We start from the raw sequence: 20,936 nt of genomic DNA, 5'->3' as shown, positions 1-20,936 counted from the left end.
GAGGATGGAACCAGAAGATGGAAGAGCTCTCTCTCGCGCTCTGTCTCTCCTCCTCTCTACGTAACTCTGCCTTTCAAATCAATCTTAAAAAAAAAAAAAAGTTTATTTATTTATTTGCAAGTCAGAGTTAAACAGAGAGAGAAGCAAAGAGAGAGAGAGAGAGAGTCTTCCATTCAATGGTTCACTCCCCAATTGGCCACAATGGCCAGAGCTGCACCGATCTGATGCCAGGAGCCAGGAGCTTCTTCTGGGTTTCCCAAACACAGGGGCCCAGGGACTTAAGCCATCTTCTACTGTTTTCCCAGGCCATAGTAGAGAGCTGGATTGGAAGTGGAGCAGCTGGGACTCGGACTGGCACCTATAAGGGATGCCAACACTGTAGGTGGTGGCTTTACAAACCAGGCCACAGTGCAATCCCTCAAATAAATCTTAAAAGTATATAGTATTCTTCACAGAGTTTTTCATTTTGATGAAGACCAATTTATAAATTTGTCATTTTTAAAAAAATTTTTTATTTGACAGATAGAGTTAGACAGTGAGAGAGAGAGACAGAGAGAAAGTTCTTCCTTCCGTTGGTTCACTCCCCAAATGGCCGCTACAGCCGGCGCTGTGCTGATCCGAAGCCAGGAGCCAGTTGTTTCTCCCTGGTCTCCCATGTGGGTGCAATGACCCAAGCACTTGGGCCATCCTCCACTGCCCTCCTGGACCACAGCAGAGAGCTGGACTAGAAGAGGAGCAATCGGGACTAGAACCCGGAGCCCACATGGGATGCCGGCGCCACAAGAAGAGGATTAACCTAGTGAGCCATGGCGCCAGCCCCCTATAAATTTGTCCTTTATGGCTTTTGGTGTCATGATTTTTGGTGTCACGTCTGTGAACTCTGCACAGTCCAAGATAAAAAAGTTTTTTTCTGGTATTTTATCCTAGAAGCTTTATACTGTTATTCTTTATATTTAGTCCTATGATCCATTTTACATTACTTTCAGTATAAGGTATGAAGTATGAGCAAAAGCTAATTAATAAATTAATTAAAAAAAAAAAAACCAAAAAAACTATGGAACTGATAGAAAGATACACTGACAAACTGAAAAGAATTTAAAGTTCAAAATTAAACCTATACAATATGGTCAGCTGATCTGGGGAAAGAACAGTGTCTTTACTGGATGATCTGAGAAAAAGATTTTCATACACAGGGGCTAGGACTGTGGCATAGTGGGTAAAGCTACCATTTTATCAAAAATACAGAGAGACAGGCCGGTGCCGCGGCTCTATAGGCTAATCCTCCGCCTGCGGGGCCAGCACACCGGGTTTTAGTCCCAGTCGGGGCACCGGATTGTGTCCCGGTTGCCCCTCTTCCAGGCCAGCTCTCTGCTATGGCCCGGGAGTGCAGTGGAGGATGGCCCAAGTGCTTGGGCCCTGCACCCCATGGGAGACCAGGAGAAGCACCTGGCTCCTGCCTTCCGATCAGTGTGGTGCACTGGCCGCAGCCCGCCGGTTGCAGTGGCCATTGGAGGGTGAACCAACAGCAAAAGGAAGACCTTTCTCTCTGTCTCTGTCTCTCTCTCTCACTGTCCACTCTGCCTGTCAAAAAAATAAAAAAATAAATAAAAAGAAAAGAAAATACAGAGAGACAAAGACAGAGTTCTTTCATTTGCTGTTTCACTCTCTAAATGGCCACAGGGGCCAGTCCAAAGTCAGGAGCTAGAGACCCATGTCTTCCATGGGTTCGGAGGCCCAAGCACTTGGACCATCTTCTGCTGCTTTCCCAGATGCTTAAGCAGAGAGCTGGGTCAGAAGTAGAGCAGCTGGGACCCAAAACAACACCCATATGTGATGCCTGTACACCACAGCACCAGCCCTCACATCCCCGTTTTTAATTTTGAGTACGTACTTAGGAGTGGAATTGCCAGTTCTTATAATAGTTGTGTACCTAACTTTTTGAAGAACTGCTAAACGGCACCCTAACAGCTATACTATTTCCATTCCCACCAGCAGTGTAAGACCACTTCAGTTTTTCCACAACCATGATCATGCCTGTTAATTTCTGTTATTTTGATTATGGCTATACCATTAGGTCTGAAGTGGTATTTCATTCAGATTTCTTTTTAAAAGATTTACTTACTTGAAAGGCAGAGTTACAGAGAGAGAGAACAAATAAGATCTTGCATCCACTGGCTCACTCGCCAGATGACCTGCATGATGCTCATGCCTGGAGCCAGAAATCCATCCAGGTCTCCCTTGTAGCTGACAGGGGCCTAAGCACTTGGGATATTTTCCACTGCTTCCCCAGGTGCATTATCAAGGAGTTAGATTGGAAGTTGAGTGCCCTGAACTTGAACTGGTGTTCATATGGGATGCTGACATTGCTGGCTGTGGTTTATCCTGCACCAAACCCATTCCTTGCAATTTTGATTCATGTTCTCTTTCACTAATGACTGATGATGTTGAACACCTTTTCATGTACCATCCATGTATCTTCTTTATAGAAATGTCTGTTCAAGTCTTTTGCCCATTTTAAAATCTGGGTGGTTTATTGCTTTGTTGTTGTCTTTTTGTATTTGGGATATTAAAACCTTATCAGATATGCGATTTGCAAATGCTTTCTCCCCTTCTATAGTTTAGCTTTTCACATTCTTTATAATGTTTTTTGATACACAGGTGCTTTAAAATTGATGAAGTTGAATTTATAACTTTTATCTTTCATTGTTCTTTTTTTTTTCCCATTCCTTAGCAAATGTAAGGTCTTAAAGATTTACTCCTATATTTTCCTCTAAGAGTTTTATGATTTGAGCAGTTACACAAGAGAAAATCAAAAAAATTTGTGGGAAATGGAATTAAAAGGTAAATTTATTTTGGTGCAAAGAAGTTTTGAAATCCATGCATATGAAGGGGTCTTCAAAAAGTTCCTGGAAAGTGTACATTGTGAAAGAATTTTACAGAATGAGGTAGGCTCACTACTGTTGCTCCAGTCATAATGTTTAATTCTACTCTTTTGAGAAAAGATAGGATTTATTGCTGGCCATCAAAGAGGGAGGAGAAGGGCACTCAAATCAGTCAGGGGTTTGGAGAAGGCTTTTTGGGTAAGGTAGGAGAAAAACTTGCCTATCACAAAAGTGACTTCTGATTGGAGGGGTTTAGAATCAGGCCACCACGGTAAGATGGACTTTTAATTCTGGATTTCTGTGTTTAACAGTTCTCTGAATCAGCTCAGATGAACATAGTTTTGGTGTTGCCTTGGTTTCCTTGGTTTTAATGGGTAGATTTTCCTTTTTCTACATATGCCCAGATTGCATGACATTCTGATCTCTGCTTCGGGTTCCCTCTCTGCATGCACAGCTATTCCTAAAAACTAGGGACTTTAAAAATTATGATCAGATCAGGCCGGCGCCGTGGCTCAACATGCTAATCCTCCGCCTTGCAGCGCCGGCACACTAGGTTCTAGTCCCGGACGGGGCGCCGGATTGTGTCCCACTTGCCCATCTTCCAGGCCAGCTCTCTGCTATGGCCCGGGAGTGCAGTGGAGGATGGCCAGGTGCTTGGGCCCTGCACCCCATGGGAGACCAGGAGAAGCATCTGGCTCCTGCCTTCGGATCAGTGCGGTGCTGAGAGAGAGAGAGTCAGACACACACACACACACACACACAGAGAGAGAGAGAGAGAGAGAGAGAGAGGTCTTCCATCTGTTGGTTCACTCCCCAATGGCTGCAATGGCCGGAGCTGGGCCTATCCAAAGCCAGGAGCCAGGAGCTTCCTCTGGGTCTCCCACGTGGGTACAGGGGCCCAAGGACTTGGGCCATCCTCCACTGCTTTCCCAAGCATATTACCAGGGAGCTGGATCAGAAGTGGAACATCTGGGATTGGCACCCATATGGCATGCCAGTGCTGCAGGCCAGGGCTTTAACCCACTGTGTCAGAGTGTCAGCCCTGATTTTATTTTATAATGGCCTCAAATCAAGAGCATGTGGAGGGTTACCCCAAAGTACTGGGAAAGCCCCAAAAACCACGGCAGCGCAGGCTCCTCAGCTCCTCCCAGCAATGTGAATCATCTACCTTGGAAAATCTATTGGATCATGGGGAAAACAACCTGAATAAGAATGGAGCACTACTACAAGTATTCACCTCAGACTACTATCTATGTTACAGTAATTGTTAGTAAAATGGCACCATCTTCCTAAGCCCAGCCTGGCTTACTGGCCCAATCACAAGCATCAGCTCCACTCCCACCAGAATGGGATTTGCTGCTCCCATTTCCTTATCTATGCAAAGCTATATAAGACCTGTTCTCCCAGTAAAGGCTGTTCTCTCATGCTTGGGAGTCAGTCTATCAGGCTGTCACCACCTGACAATAAATCTTTTCCCTTACTCAGTTGTTTGGTGTTTTGTGGTGACCTTTCCTTTCACTAATAGTCAACTTCTAGATGTCCTGCCTACCCGCTGCTCCCTTGCAGGATGTTCAATAAATTTATCTCTGTTCACTCTGACTGCTCTGAGAGATTCTTTCACCACCCTGGACACCAGCCTCAGTAGATCTCTTCCTATGATAAAGCATTTTGGTGCTATCAACTCAAGATACGGCAAAGAGATGTTCAAAGCACTTCCAATAAGTTAAAAGGTAACTTAATAAAAGTTCTCTGCTTAGTAAGTAAACAAAAAAAATCATGCTTAGGGAAATATTCTAACCATGACATTGTCGGAAAGAAAATAATCATGCTACTTTTGCTGCTGCACTTCAAAATACAAAAGCTATGACCTTGGTGTGCTTAGTCAATATGTGAATGGCATTAATTTATAGGGTTTGGTACCATAAGCAGTTTCAAGCACCCACAGGGTGTTTTGGAACATATCCTCTGAGGATAATGTGGGAACTACAAGTTTTGAAATGGGAAAAGTCAAGGAGGTAAAGTTCATGAGCTGGAGGCCACACTTACCCCATCCCATGTAATCCTATCATCATCAGATGACACCTCCCTAAGATGTACCTCCCCTTACCTGGGACCTAGGGGCAGTACTATGTAACCACTCCCTTTTTCAAAGTTAATAAAACCCCAGTGAAGGGGAGGGGTGCTCTCTCTCTCTCTCTCTCACCTCATGAACCCAGAATGAGCAGAGCAGGATATGAAACTCTCTTTTTACCTTTCCTGGCCCACTCTCCCTAAATGAAGCCCTCATGTGCCTGAATAGTTTCTAAATAAACCTTACCATGCTGCATGCCGCTTGTGCCTGTGCTTAGAATTCTACTCTAAGTAAAAGGCAAGAGCCTGCAATATTAATTTTGGCCCAACCTAACCCACAACACTTTTGTCTAACTAGAATAGGCAGGAAAGTGGGGGGAACGCATACAAACTTATTAATGTGCAAAACCATAGGAGTTATTTACAAAACAGGAGGCTCAAAGAGACAGAAAGCTGAAGTTTAAATAGCACTGAGCTACAGATGAAAAACAAGGACTTGAAACTGCTGCGGGGGTAATGAGAGGAACCTAGGAGGAAGGCAATGTAAAAAAAGTTGTTATATTCTATTAAGGATAAAGCCTCTCAGGTAAGTCTTCAAAAGTTGTGGTAACTTCTGTATTGACCAGGTATCAGACTCCCAATCTCTTATTCCTGTGAAAAGATATTTCCAAAAAAACTAGTAACGGGGAAATAGCAAACAGAAAAGCATCTGACTCCCATCTGCTATTCATCTTACTAACATACAGGGACATTTTTTTTTTTTTTTTTTTGACAGGTAGAGTTATAGACAGTGAGAGAGAGAGAGAGAGAGAGAGAGAGAGAGACAGGTCTTCTTTCCGTTGGTTCACCCAAAATGGCTGCTACGGCTGGAGCTGTGCCGATCTGAAGCCAGGAGCCAGGTGCTTCTTCCTGGTCTCCCATGTGGGTGCAGGGCCCAAGGACTTGGGTCATCCTCCGCTGCGCTCCCGGGCCACAGCAGAGAGCTGGCCTGGAAAAGGAGCAACCAGGACTAGAACCCAGAGCCCATATGGGATGCTGGTGCCGCAGGCGGAGGATTAACTAAGTGAGCTGCGACGCCGGCCCTGACATAAATTATTTTCTAAAAGGACACTTTTTCAGGACCATTCATGTGTCTGCAAAGGTATGTAGTTTTGCTAAATAATCAACTCAAAGTATGCACCAAAGAAATTTATTTGGGGTGGGATATTTTGATGTCCTTCAACTCATCTTTTGTTAAAACACATGGTGGGCAGGCACTGTGGCATGGAGGGTAAAAGCCACCACAGGAAATGCCAGTATCCAATATGGGTGCTGGTTCAAGTCCTGGCTGCCCCGTTTCTGATCAAGCTCTCTGCTATGGCCTAGAAGAAGCTCCTGACTCTTGGCTTCAGATCAGCCCAGCTCCGGCTGTTGCAGCCATTTGTGGAGTGAACTAGCGGATGGAAGACCTCTCTCTGCCTCTCTGTAACTCTTTGCCTTTCAAATAAATAAATAAACCTTAAAAAAAAAAAAAAAAGAAAAACACATGGCCTTTTGTCTCTGGTTTCTGAAAGGACTCTAGAGCAGTCAGATAACCAAGGAAAGACAGTTTTTTGTTATTTACAACAAACACCTTACAACATCTGAGCTTACGTTAATGACCTGATTTCTGGAAAATCATCCCTAGATAAACTCAGTATGGTGGACTGGTTGCCAGGGGAACCAAATATTTCCAGAGAGTTGGAACTCACAGCTCCATTACTCTCTTCAGGGGGAGGGGCTAAAGACTGAGTTCACCCCTGATGGCCAATTATTTAATAAACTAATCAATGACTATAATGTAATAAATCCTCCATAAAAACCCAAAGGATTGGCCGGCACCGTGGCTCAATAGGCTAATCCTCCGCCTGCGGCGCCGGCACACTGGGTTCTCGTCCCAGTCGGGGCACCAAATTGTGTCCCGATTGCCCCTCTTCCAGGCCAGCCCTCTGCTATGGCCCGGGAGTGCAGTGGAGGATGGCCCAAGTCCTTGGGCCCTGCATCCGCATGGGAGACCAGGAGAAGCACCTGGCTCCTGCCTTCGGATCAGCGCAGTGTGCCGGCCGCAGCGCACCGGCCGCAGTGGCCATTGGAGGGTGAACCAACGGGAAAAGGAAGACCTTTCTGTCTCTCAAAAAATAAAAATAAATTTAAAAAAATTTTTTTAAAAACCCAAAGGATTGAGTTCAGGGGCTTCCTGAAGGCGAACAAGAACACAATCATGGGGTACTAGGTTAAGCTGCAGCCTGTGATGCTTGCATCCTATATGGGTACTAGTTTGAGCCCTGACTACTCCACTTCTAATCCTGCTCCCTGCTAATGCTCCTGGGAAAGCAGAAGAACTTAGGCCCCTGCATCCATGGGGGAGACTGGAAAGAAGCTCCTGGCTCCTGCCTTCAGCCTGGTCCAGCCCTAGCCATTGCAGCCTTTTGGGGAATGAACCAGTGGATAGAAGATCTCTCTATCTCTCCTTCTCTCTCTGTGTAATTCCTTTAAAACAACAAAAAAGTCAGAAGGAGGTGCAACCCAAGCAAGAAGCTCCTTGCTCTGATCATTTCCAGACCTTGCCCCATATATTTCTACATATGACCATACATCAAATAATATAGTAACATTTTATAGTAATAAATGTGTTCCCCTGAGTTCTGTAAGCTGGCTCTAGCAAATTAAAACATAAAAGAGGGTCATGGGAACCCCAATTTATAGCTAATCTATAAGAAGCACTGGTGATACAACCTGGACCTTGTGAATGTTACATGAAGTGGAGACAGTTTTGTGGGACTGAGCTCTCACTCTATGGAATTTCCTGGTTCAAATGTCAGAATTTAATTCAAGGATACTCAGCCAGTACCTGCTACACAATCGTTTGCTTATGTGTAAAGGAACATACTTGATGTCAGAAAAGTACTTTGGGAGCACAGTAGGAGAAATTCAGTTTGTTTTTTCTCTTTAGCCTGCATCTCTTCATATGACTGTTTTTTTACTCTGACATTACTGACATCAAGCCTTTAACACTTACAAAATACACTGCTCCAAAGCTTCCATGGCCAATTTCTCTGAGATCTGTGAAGAGCTTCTCTGGATCTTCTTTGAAAAACAGCTCTGCAATTTCCGGGTCCTTTAGGCTGCCCGCTCTGTTAGTTGATGGCATCCTGCTGGGCAGTCAGCTGTCTGATTCTAATTTTATATTGCTATCCCAATCCTTGGTTCATCTGTATGAATGAAGCCACGCTGACATAAACTACTGTAGAGAAATAAGAAAGAAAAAAAAGTCAGGAAAGGCAGTAGCTATTAAGAATAATTAGTATAAGTTAATTTACTGACAACATCTACAAAATTCTCAGGCCTAGAACTTCACTGAAAACACAACACTGTCATCTGTTGCAGCCATTCCTAAATCTGACAGTAGATTACCATAACCTACAGCACTTAAAATTTTTTCCTGGGCCAGCAACCCATTTTGGCACTAGTTTGGAGTCTTGACAGCCCCACTTTCCATCCAGCTTCCTGCTGATGTGCCTGGGAAAGCAGCAGAAGATGGCCCAAGTACTTGGACCCCTGTACTCATGTGGGAGAACCAGATGAAGCTCCTGGCTTTTGCTTGACTCAGCCCTAGCCATTATAGCCATTTGGGGAGAGAACCTGTAAATGGAAGATTTCTCTCTTTTCTCTCTCCCTGTTACTCTGCCTTTGTTTCTTTTTTCCTTTAAGATTATTTATTTATTTGAAAGAGAGAGGGAGGGAGAGCAGAGAGATCTTCCATGTACTGGCTCACTCCCCAAATGGTTGCAATGGCTAGGGCTGGGCCAGGCCAAAGCCAGAAGCCTGGAGCTTCTTCCGGGTTTCCCATGTGGATGCAGGGGGCCCAAGCATTTGAGCCATCTTCCACTGTTTTCTCAGGAACATTAGCAGGGAACTGGATTGGAAATGGAGCATCAAGGACTTGAACTAATGTCCATATGGGATGCTGGCATTGCAGGTGGCAGCTTAACCCATTACACCATGATGCTACCCCTTCTAACAGTGCCTTTCAAATAAATAAAAATAAATTAAAAATAAATTTTTTTCGGGACCGGCACTGTAGCGTAGCAGGTAAAGTCACTACCTGCAGTGCCAGCATCCCATATAGGCGCCAGTTCGAGACCTGGTTGTTCCACTTCCAATTCAGCTTTCTGCACTCCCATGGGAGACTCAGAGGAGGCTCCTGGCTCCTGGCTTCCGATAGGCACAACTCTGGCCAGTGCGGCCGATTAGGGAGTGAACCAGTGGATGGAAGACCTCTCTCTCTGCCTTAACTCTGACTTTCAAAAAAATAAATCTTAAAAAAAAATTTCTACAAAATACAGCACTTTAAAATCTTTTTTTTTTTAAATGCTTTTTATATCAGTACTTAAAGAGTTATTTAGAGCCGGTGCTGTGGTGTAGCAGGTAAAGCCGCTGCCGGCAGTGCTGGCATCCCCATATGGGTGCTGGTTCCTATCCTGGCTATCCCACTTCTGATGCAGCTCTCTGCTATGGCTTGGGAAAGCAGTAGAAGGTGGCCCAAGTGTTTGGGCCCAGCACCTATGCAGGAGACCTGGAAGAAGCTCCTGGCTCCTGGCCTAGCTCTGGCCATTGCAGCCATTTGGGGAGTGAACAGCGGATGGAAGACTTCTCTTTCTCTCTCTCTGCCTCTGTCTCTCTGCCTTTCAAAAAAATAAATAAATATTTTTTAAAAAAGAGAGAGGTTGGGGCCGGCGCCGTGGCTCAACAGGCTAATCCTCCGCCTTGCGGCGCCGGCACACAGGGTTCTAGTCCCAGTTGGGGCGCCGGATTCTATCCCAGTTGCCCCTCTCCCAGGCCAGCTCTCTGCTATGGCCCAGGAAGGCAGTGGAGGATGGCCCAAGTGCTTGGGCCCTGCACCCTCATGGGAGACCAGGAGAAGCACCTGGCTCCTGGCTTCGGATAAGCATGGTGCACTGGCCGCAGCGGCCATTGGAGGGTGAACCAACAGCAAAAAGAAAGACCTTTCTCTCTGTCTCTCTCTCACTATCCACTCTGCCTGTCAAAAAAAAAAAAAAAAAAAGAAAAAGAAAGAGAGAGAGAGAGAGCTATTTAATTCAGATGCAGTCAGCAGGAAACAACACATCGGCTAAGAAAAAGTTTCTAACAACTCCCATCCATCGATGACATTCAAGTATAAGAAAATACACAACAGATGTAATTCAAGTGGCAGGCATTTGGCCTAGCTATCAAGACTGTCAGAGTTTAAGCCCACGTGCCACATCAGAGTGCTTGGATCTGAGTCCTGGCTTTGCTCCTGATTCCAGCTTCCTGCAAAATGCACCCTGGGAAATAGTAGGTGATGCTCAAATAGTTGGGTTCTCAGCTCCCAGCTTCAGCTTGGTCCAGTCTTGGCCATTGCCAGTGTTTGGGGAGTGAAGCAGGGGATGAGTTTTCTTTGCCTCCCAAATAAAAAAAAAATTTTTTTTAAAGTTACTTATTAAAGGTTACTTTAACTTTCAGATATCATCATATGCCACTGAATGAATCAACTTGCACAGACATTCTAAAAAAAACTGCAGACAAAGGAAATACGAATTTAACAGACAACTGTTTCCCCATAAACCTGATTCACCTGATTTACATTAAAACGTGGCCTTCATCAACCCTACCTCATTCGATAAGAAGACATTAGAACACCAATAAATTCCCTGGTAGTTCTATTATCAATTCCTTTATATCAGATTAACCAATTTAAAAACTGATTGTTATAACTGACAAGCTCAGATCTGAGTTCTGGAATGACATTGCCTGGATATGCAACCAGGCAATAGTATTTTCTTTTCTTTTCTTTTTTTTTTAAAAATCATTTTATTTATTTGAAAGAATTACAGAGAAAGGTAGAGCCAGAGAGAGAGAGAGAGAGGTCTTCTATCCACTGGTTCACTTCCCAAATGACCACAGTGGCCAGACCTGAGCTGATCTGAAGCCAGGAGCTTCCTCCAGGTCTCCCACACGGTTGCAGGGGCCCAAGGACTTGGGTCATCTTCCACTGCTTTCCTAGACCATAGCAGAGAGCTGGATCGGAAATGGAACAACCAGGTCTTGAACCAGCGCCCATATGGGATGCTGGTGCTGCAGGCCGGGGCTTTAACCTGCTGCGCCACAACGCTGACCCAGTATTTTTAAACTGTGAACTTAGTCTCATTTTCCTAATCTGTAAAATGAAAATAATTCTTATTTCATAGAGTAGTTGTAGCAGGTGAGTTAATAAATTAAAGCATAAACTAGTACTCTGACACAGTGAACACTATAGTAACTATTAACTATTTTAACCTGCTTAAATTCAGCTGTTTACTTCAAAACTGATTTCACAGACTAGTAAGGAAAAAAAAAATCCATCAAATTCTACCCATGCCCTTTATATGAGTAGATCTCATTTTTAGGGAAATAAAAATTTTTCCTCAAAAACTCTTTTGCAACTACACAGAAACACATTTATGTCTTTGGTACTTTCCAACATGCAATACAAAGGCCAAATTGTTAATGTATAATTCATTTTTAATATAAATCTAATGCTTCCACATATATTTAAATTAATTTCTCTGCTCTGGAAGTATCCTAGGAAAGTCTTGATTGCACTCTTTAAAGAATACATGACCAAGGCCAGTATTGTGGCAGTGGATTAAGCTGCACTTATAATGCTGGCATTCCATATGAGTCCCCACTGCTCCACTTCCAATCCAGCTCCCTCTAAAGTGCCTGGGAAAGCAGCAGAAGTTGGGCCAGGTGCTTGGGTGCCTGCCACCCACATGGGAGATCTGGATGGAGTTCCAATCTCCTGGCTTTGGTCCGGTCTAGTGCTGCCATTTGGGGAGTGAACCAGCTGATGGAAGATCTCTCTCTCTCTCTCTGAAACTGTTTCAAATAAACATATAAATCTTAAAAAGGAAAAAAAAAAAAGAATATAGGACCACAGTAAAGTCACTTAAGTTCTCATTCCTAAAATGAGATGATTGAACCAATTTCCTTATTAAATCTTAACATTCAATTAATCAAACTCTTAAAAATTTAGTATTACTGGCCAGCGTCGTGGCTTAACAGGCTAATCCTCTGCCTTGCAGCGCCAGCACACCGGGTTCTAGTCCCAGTTGGGGTGCCGGATTCTGTCCCGGTTGCCCCTCTTCCAGGCCAGCTCTCTGCTATGGCCCAGGAAGGCAGTGGAGGATGGCCCAAGTGCTTGGGCCTTGCACTCACATGGGAGACCAGGAGAGAAGCACCTGGCTCCTGCCATCGGATCAGCGCAATGTGCCGGCCGTAGCGGCCATTGAAGGGTGAACTAACGGCAAAAAGGAAGACCTTTCTCTCTGTCTCTCTCTCTCTCTCACTACCCACTCTGCCTGTCAAAAAAAAAAAAAAAAAAAATTTAGTATTACCTAAAACCTCATTTGAAAGATCAAAATTTCCTCACCAGTTCATGATGTGCATTTTCCCTTTTAACTGCATAACAAATTCACACTCAAAATTTCAAGGTTTTAAATGTCAATGTAAAATTTTAACTCTAACTGGAAGAGTTGGTCAATCTTCATGCTCCCAAAATATTTTGCAGCATTTTCCATATTATATTGGAATTATTTTTTTCCTCTCTCTGTCCTAGACAGGCAAATACATTGTAGCTCATTCAACTTTTTTTTTTTTTTTAAGAATTATTTATTTATCTGAAAGGCAGAATGACAGAAAGAGAGAGGGAAAAACAGAAAGACCTTCCAGCCACTAGTTCACTCCCACAAAAGGCTCCAACAGCCAGGTCTGGTCCAGACTAAAGCCAACAGCCATGTCTGATCCAGACTAAAGCCAACAGCCAGGAACTCCATCCATGTCTTCTATACAGATGTCAGGAGCCCAAATACTTGGGCCATCTTCCACTGCCTTCCCAGGCCCATTAGCAGAAAGTTGGATAGGACAGGCCAATTTTTAGCAAGTAGCCCAATCAGAAGGAACAGCCAGGATGCAAACCAGCACTCCAACATGGGATGCTGGCTGGCTTAACCCACTGGGCCACAACACCAGCCCTTTAGTCATTTTTGTATCCACTCTCCATCTCCTAAAGTAATTATATAAATATTTATGAAAACAAAATAATGCACTAATTCTCCTCTTCCATACAAGCTCTAAAAATGATTCCACTTCCACAAATATTTACTAAACAATAGTATGCAGAAAATTATTATAAGCAAAACTATTTTCTAAAGATTTATTTATTTATTGAAAGGCGCAGGGTATTTGTTACAGATAGAGGAAGAAATAGCAAAACAGGAAGCCAGCAAATAAGATCTTCCACCCACTGGTTCACTCCCCAAATAGCAGCAACTGCCAGGCCAAAGTCAAGAGCTTCATCCGAGTCTCCAACATGAGTGGCAGGGGCCTCAGAACTTGGGCCATCTTCCACTGCTATCTCAGACATATTAGCAAGGCGCTAGGTAGGAAGTGGAGCATACAGGACTTGAACTGGTGCCCATATGAGATACCAGGGTCTCAAGCAGCAACTTAAATCCCTATGTCACAATGCTGGGCCTAAGATAAACTCTTATTAAAGCTGACAGAAGTAGATTAAATTCATTATGATTAGCACTTTGCAGAAAATTAGATTGACAAGAAATAATGAGAACTGGAATGTCTTCTCCATCAAATATTAGATTACACAACTCAGTACCCTGAGAAGTATGTAAAATTTTTATGTATCAGTTAAAAATGAATTCTTTAAAGCCCCACAAAACTACAGCCATCACAAATCACAAGAACAAAATACTAAAAAAAGAAAGACAAACATACCAATAATCTAAAATAGTCCACAAACAAACTCATGCACAGGTACCTTGGAATTCAACATGCAATGAAAGAAGAAGTAGTAAATACTGTTCAGAAAATTAAAAATTTGGAAAAAATTACACTCCTAACACATATCTTACATAAACACTATCACTAAATGCCTAAAACAAATAGCTCAAATCAATGCAGGAAAGACTGATTTGTTTAAAGTAAGTGTTGTTGGGAGAAACCAATAGCCACATGGAAAAAAAAATTGACATCATGGGGCTGGCACTGTGGCTTATCAGGTAAAGCTGCCACTTGCAGTGCCAGCATCCCATATGGGCGCCGGTTCAAGACTCAGCTGCTCCACTTCCAATCCCGCTCTCTGCTTTGGCCTAGGAAAGCAGTAGCAGATGGCCCAAGTCCTTGGGCCCCTGTACCTGGGTGGGAAGACCCGGTGGAAGCTCCTGGCTTCAGATCGGCACAGCTCTGGCTGTTTCAGCCAATTGGAGAGTGAACCAGATGATGGAAGATCTCTCTCTCTCTCTGCCTCTTCTCTGTGTAACTCTGACTTTCAAATACACAAATAAATCTTTAAAAAAATTGACATCATTCACAATTACATGTGGGTCAATTATATAAATATAAAAAATGAAATTAGGGACAGGGTTTTAGCCTCATAGTTAAGGCATTTCCTACATCAAGAATGCAAAGATTGGATTTCCAGATTCATTTCCTGACTTCACCTTTCCAATAGTGCAGACCCTGGCAGGTAGTAGTAACAGGGTTCCTGACACTCATATGAGAGAGCTGTATTGAATTCCTAGCTCTCAGCTTTGGCCCTGGCCATTGTAGGATTTGGGTAGTGAACTAATGCATAGGAGCTGTCTCTTAAAAAGAAAAAACAAAAACATATGCTCTAGAAGGAAATGTAAGTAAATTTCTCTACAATCAGAGAATGATGAGACTTCCCTATGAGCTAAACAAACACACACAGTTACCTGACAATATAAAAAATAAAATCCAGGAGCCAGCGCTGTGACCAGTGGGTTAAATCACTGCCCACAGTGATGGCATCCCATATGAGTGCTGGTTCGAGTCCTGGCCACTCCACCTCCGATCCCGTTCCCTACTAATGTGCTTGGGAAAGTAGCAGAGAATGGCCCAGGGGCTTGGACCCCTGTACCTGGATGAAGGTCCTGGTTCCTGGATTCGGCCTGGCTCAGGCTTCACTGATACAGCTATTTGGGGATTGAACCAGTGGATGAAAGATCTTTCTCAGCCTCTGTCTTTCCCTCTCTCTGTGCAACTCTCCCTTTCGAATAAAATAAATAAATCTTAAAAAAAAAAACAGGAGGACAAAGCACAGAAAAAAGACACCAAAACAAAAAGCAAATGGTACTGCTTATGTAAGTTTTGAAACTGTTAAAAAACGTTAAGATCCTTAGTATATAAAGTTTTGAATAGCAGATAAGAAAATACATAATTTTTGGAAGAAGAAAGCAAGAAAATGGCAAAAACATAAAAATGGCAAAAATCTACAAATCATATGAAAATATGCCCAACATCACTGGAAAAGAAATACAAATCAAAATTGTATTATGATTTTATTTTTCACCTATCAGAATAGCAAAAACACACCATACACTGATGGTAGGGTGGAAGAGAAATATGTACTCTTATTAGAAGCAGTACTGCAAGGGTACAAACTTTACTAAGAAAACCTAGCAAATTCATATATTATCACTGTTTTTATTATTTTTTATTTTTTGACAGGCAGAGTGGACAGTGAGAGAGAGAGACAGAGAGAAAGGTCTTCCTTTGCCGTTGGTTCACCCTCCAACGGCCGCTGCAGCCTGCACATTGCGCTGATCCGAAGCCAGGAGCCAGGTGCTTCTCCTGGTCTCCCATGGGGTGCAGGGCCCAAGCACTTGGGCCATCCTCCACTGCACTCCCGGGCTACAGCAGAGAGCTGGACAGGAAGAGGAGCGACAGGGACAGAATCCGGCGGCCCAACCGGGGCTAGAACCCGGTGTGCCGGTGCCTCAGGCAGAGGATTAGCCTATTGAGCCGCGGCGCTGGCCAACACTGTACTTTAAAAAATCCATACCAAGGTAGACATTGGGCACAGCAGTTGTCACTTGGGATGCCCATATCCCATATGAGTGCTGGGGTTCACATTCAACCTTTACTCTAGATTCTAGCTTTTTACTAAGGTACACCCTGGGAGGAAACAAGTGATGGCCTAAGTATTTGGGTCTCTGTCACCCATATGGGAGATCCAGAACAAGTTCTTGCCTCTTGGTTTCTACCTGACCCAATTCTGATTGTTGCAGGCAACTAGAGATGGAACAAGAAGATGGGAGATCTCTGTCTCTATGCCTTCCAAATAAATCAAATTTTTTTAAAAAGGATACTTATTCAAAATCTAAGAAATAATATATCAGTGATGGAACACTATTTGTATAATAGCAAAAGATTACAAACAAGTTAAAGGCCTTACATGTGAGGACTGCTCAATTATTCATTAATACCAAGCATTGGCAAGCTTTTTCTGTGAAAGCCTAGTTAATAGATATGTTAGGCTTTGTGTTCTATAAAATGGAGGATATTATGTACATATTTATATGAAAACAATTTTACTTAAAATTTTATTGAGAAAATCTAAAATAGAATATAAATTTAGGCCGGCGCCATGACTTAACAGGCTAATCCTCCGCCTTGCGGCGCCAGCACACAGGGTTCTAGTCCCAGTCGGGGCGCCGGATTCTATCCCGGTTGCCCCTCTTCCAGGCCAGCTCTCTGCTATGGCCCGGGAAGGCAGTGGAGGATGGCCCAAGTCCTTGGGCCCTGCACCCGCATGGGAGACCAGGAGAAGCACCTGGCTCCTGCCTTCGGATCAGCGAGATGCGCAGGCCGCAGCAGCCATTGGAGAGTGAACCAACGGCAAAAAGGAAGACCTTTCTCTCTGTCTCTCTCTCTCACTATCCACTCTGCCTGTCAAAAAAATAAATAAATAAATAAAAGACAATAAATTTGGTACTTCTTTTGGTAATAAAATTGTTCTACTAGTAAGAACAATAAAAAATCTTTTATAGAAGTATCCTTTTATAAAATATTTTTTTATTTGAAAGGCAGAAAGAGATAGAGAGAAAGATATCTTCCATCTGCTGGCTTAGTCCACAAATGGCTGCAAACAGCTGGAGTTGGGCCAACCTGAAGCTAGGAATCATAAGCTTCTTCTAGCTCTCCCATGCGGGTGCAGGGGCCCAGGCACCTGTGCCATCTTCTGTTGCTTTCCCAGGTGCATTAGCAGACAGCTGGATTGGAAGCAGAGCAGCCAGGATTTGAACCCATGCTTTATGAGAATATTCAGCTTAATAGGTTAAAAGGATATTCTCATCAAAATTTCTTCCATTCGTGTATTAATGTTGATCTGTCCTAACATTTTATTTACTTCATCCTTGAAAAAAAAATTTGTTGAAGATTTATTTATTTGAAAGGAAGAGTTAGAGAGAGAGAGAGAGAGAGAGAGAAAATATCTTTCATCTGTTGGTTAGCTTCCCAAATGTCCGCCACAGCTGAAGCTGGGCTAGTTCAAGGCCAGAAGCCAGGAGCTTCATCAGGGTCTGTCATCTCTGCTGTTTTCCCAGGCACATTAACAGGGTAGAGCAGCCAGAACTCAAACTGATGCCGGCCCACAGAAAACATTTTCTTACACAAAAACATGTACTGCCGAATACTGATATAAATCCATGAACATGGACTGTTTTGTATTTTCTTGAGAGATAGGCGGACAGAAAGTTTGGGAGTCTCATTTGATGGTTCACTTCTCCAAATGTTCAAAATGGCTAGGACAAGATCAGGTTGAACTCAAAATAGGTTTCTATGTGGGAAGCAAGAACCAATCACTTGGGATATTACCAACTGCCTCCCAGAGTCTGCATTAGCAGAAGGCTAGAATCAGGAGCCAGAGCCAGGATTAAAATCCATGAACCAGATCTGATTTGGGATGTGGGCATCAACCTCTAGGACAAGCATGCATTCCAAATATTTAGTTCTAACAGCATATTTATCACTAGAAAGGTGCTCATAGAATTCCATTTAAATTTTCTCTTAACCATGTCTTTACCGCGTCATTACATTGTAGACGAATCACTTCCAATTCAAAATTAAGTGGAAGCTCCTCAATTTCACAACGTTTTTGTTTGTTTTGTTTTGTTTTTTCTTAAGACTTATTCATCCTTCTTTCCCCATTGTTGACCTTTGTTGCCCTTGTTGCCTCCTGCCTTTGGGGTGCATGGCCTTCCGGCCACCCACTTTCTCTCCCTCTTTGCTTCTCCCTAATTTGCTTGTGGCTGCTCATAACCAAACACTCTCTGCACGTGGCTCCTGGCCTGCTCTCTGCTTAGTATGGACCCCAACTTAATTTCTGGACTTTTCTTTCTTTTTTTTTTTTTTTTTTTTTTTTTTTTTTTTTTTTTTTACTTTTTGACAGGCAGAGTGGACAGTGAGAGAGAGAGACAGAGAGAAAGGTCTTCCTTTGCCGTTGGTTCACCCTCCAATGGCCGCCGCGGTAGGCGCGCTGCGGCCGGCGCACCGCACTGATCCGATGGCAGGAGCCAGGTGCTTCTCCTGGTCTCCCATGGGGTGCAGGGCCCAAGGACTTGGGCCATCCTCCACTGCACTCCCTGGCCATAGCAGAGAGCTGGCCTGGAAGAGGGGCAACCGGGACAGGATCGGTGCCCCGACCGGGACTAGAACCCGGTGTGCCGGCGCCGCAAGGCAGAGGATTAGCCTAGTGAGCCGCGGCGCCGGCCCAATTTCTGGACTTTTCTTTCTCCCTTCGAGCCCTCACTCTTTTATGCATTTCTCTCACTAAATAAAAAGCTTAAAAACTTAAAAAAAAAAAATACTTTCATTTATTTGAAAGAGCTAAAGAGAAAGAGAAAGAAACAGAGAGAGCTTCCTTTCATCCACCAGTTCACTCCCCACATGATCACAAAGGCTAGGGTTGGGAAAGACTGAATCCAGGAGTCAGGAGTTTCATCTGGGTCTCCCATTGGGTGGCAGGGGCCCAAGTATTTGAGTCATTTTCTACTGCTTTTCCCAGGCCATTAACAAGTAGCTGGATCAGAAATGGAACACACAGGAATATGAAACAGCACTCATATGGGATGCTGGCATCACAGGTAGTGGCTTTACTTTTCATGCCACAATACCAGCTTCTGCATAGGAAGATTTAAATAAGAAATTTCCAGTGCATTTGCATCAAAGTCTGGAAAACTGTGCTAGAACTACAGTCTGAGGCCGGTGCCGAGGCTCAACAGGCTAATCCTCCACCTTGTGGCGCCGGCACACCGGGTTCTAGTCCCAGTCGGGGTGCCGGATTCTGTCCCGGTTGCCCCTCTTCCAGGCCAGCTCTCTGCCTGTGGCCAGGTAGTGCAGTGGAGTGCTCCTGCCTTTGGATCAGCGCGGTGCGATGGCCGCAGCGGCCATTGGAGGGTGAACCAACGGCAAAAGGAAGACCTTTCTCTCTGTCTCTGTCTCTCACTATCTACTCTGCCTGTCAAAAATAAATAAATCAATTAATTAATTAATTTAAAAAAAAAACTACAGTCTGAGCTCAGAAAATACATAAGCTGTACCTCTGCATCAGAATGGAGATTTTATTTATTGAAGCTTTTCAGAGTGTAAAGCATATAAAGTAGTTTGATATAACTTGGTATTCAAACATTTGTTATTGTCAAATGATTTTACAACAGACTATCTCACTATAAGCCTTATTTTGCCCAGTAATTTAAATCTGAATATACGAAAAATGTTATCAAGTCTGCAGAAAAATTATTAACAAAAATTATTCGGTGTTCAAGAATATCAGTTGTGGAGCTGGTATTGTGGTATAGCAGGTAGAGTTGTGGAATGCAACACCAGCATCGCTTGTAGGCACTGAATCGTGCCCTGGCTGCTCCACTTCCAATCCAGCTCCCTGCTCTTGGCCTGGAAAAAGCAAAGAAAGATGGCCCAAATCCTTGGGGCCCTGCACCCACATGGGAGACCTGGAGGAGGCTCCTGGCTTCTTCCTGGCCTAGCTCTGAACATTGCAGCCAACTAGGAAATGAACCAGCAAATGGAAGATCCCTCTCTCTGTAACTCTGACTTACAAATCAATAAATAAATCTTTTTAAAATATAATCAAAATAATTAAATCTCAGTCCTGGGTTCAAATAAAAGATACAATCCAACATCACCACTGCTACATCATCGACCTGCTGTATAGTATGTGGCATGTGGTGGGGCAAGCCAAGATAGTTAGTGGGGCCGGCAACATGGCACAGTAAGTTAATCTTCTACCTGTGGCGCCAGCATCCCATATGGGCACTGGTTCTAGTCCTGGCTGCCCCTCTTCTAATCCCAGGCTATGGCCTGGGAAAGCAGCAGAAGATGGCCCAAGTACTTGGGCCCCTCCATCTGCGTGGGAGACCTGTAAGCAGCTCCTGGTTCCTGGCTTCGGATAGACACAGCTCCGGCCATTGTGGCCATTTGGGGAGTGAACCAGCGGATGGAAGACCTTTCTCTTTGTCTCTCCCTCTCACATAAATACATAAAATTAAAAAAAAAAAAAAGATAGTTAGCTTCTCTAACCATCAAAATTCATGGTTGTGAAAGAGGTTAACCTAACTCCACGAGTTAGGTTCACCACTAAAGCTGCTGGTTCAATAACACAAGATAGTTCAATTTTTTTTTTCCACAAAGTACTGCTAATAATTATATTAAATAACACAATGAGTAATACCTACATTTTAAAATAAGCTGCACTTTGATAGGCTTTATATAAATTTATCCAACCAAGTCTTTTCCAGCTTAATGTATATTTTCACCACCATCAACTGTAACACAGCATACTGTATGTCAGGTGATAGTGAATAAGCTTGTTTAATTCTTTAAAAATATTCTCATTTAAAGTTGGTATTTACAGATTATTCACAGAAGCAAAACTTTAGGTACATGGCATAGACTCCCTAAATAAACAAGCAAATAGTATAAGCAACTTGTTAATTCATCAAGAGCCAAGGAAGATCACTGAAAATTGTTTGTTTGTTTTTCATTTGACTATTGATGCTGTTCCCAAGGACCTCGACTTTCTGAACTATTCTCAATTAAAGATAAATT

General features: G+C 43.4%; 1 protein-coding gene across 2 annotated transcripts in view; it reads right to left on the bottom strand.

Moving 5' to 3' along the window:
- TAOK1 (TAO kinase 1) overlaps positions 1-20,936 on the bottom strand; it is a 155,187-nt gene that overhangs the window by 85,033 nt on the left and 49,218 nt on the right. For both annotated transcript variants that reach the window (XM_062175210.1, XM_062175209.1), the window contains one exon: positions 7,990-8,214. In XM_062175210.1, the coding sequence (XP_062031194.1) occupies positions 7,990-8,121 (132 nt within the window). In that variant the 5' untranslated portion in view covers positions 8,122-8,214. The remainder of the gene's footprint in view (positions 1-7,989; positions 8,215-20,936) is intronic.

This window comes from Lepus europaeus, chromosome 18 (assembly GCF_033115175.1).
Source record: "Lepus europaeus isolate LE1 chromosome 18, mLepTim1.pri, whole genome shotgun sequence".
In the NCBI taxonomy this organism is placed as follows: Eukaryota; Metazoa; Chordata; class Mammalia; order Lagomorpha; family Leporidae; genus Lepus; species Lepus europaeus.
Note: the sequence above shows the minus strand (reverse complement) of the source record. Positions and strands in the feature narration are given on the sequence as shown.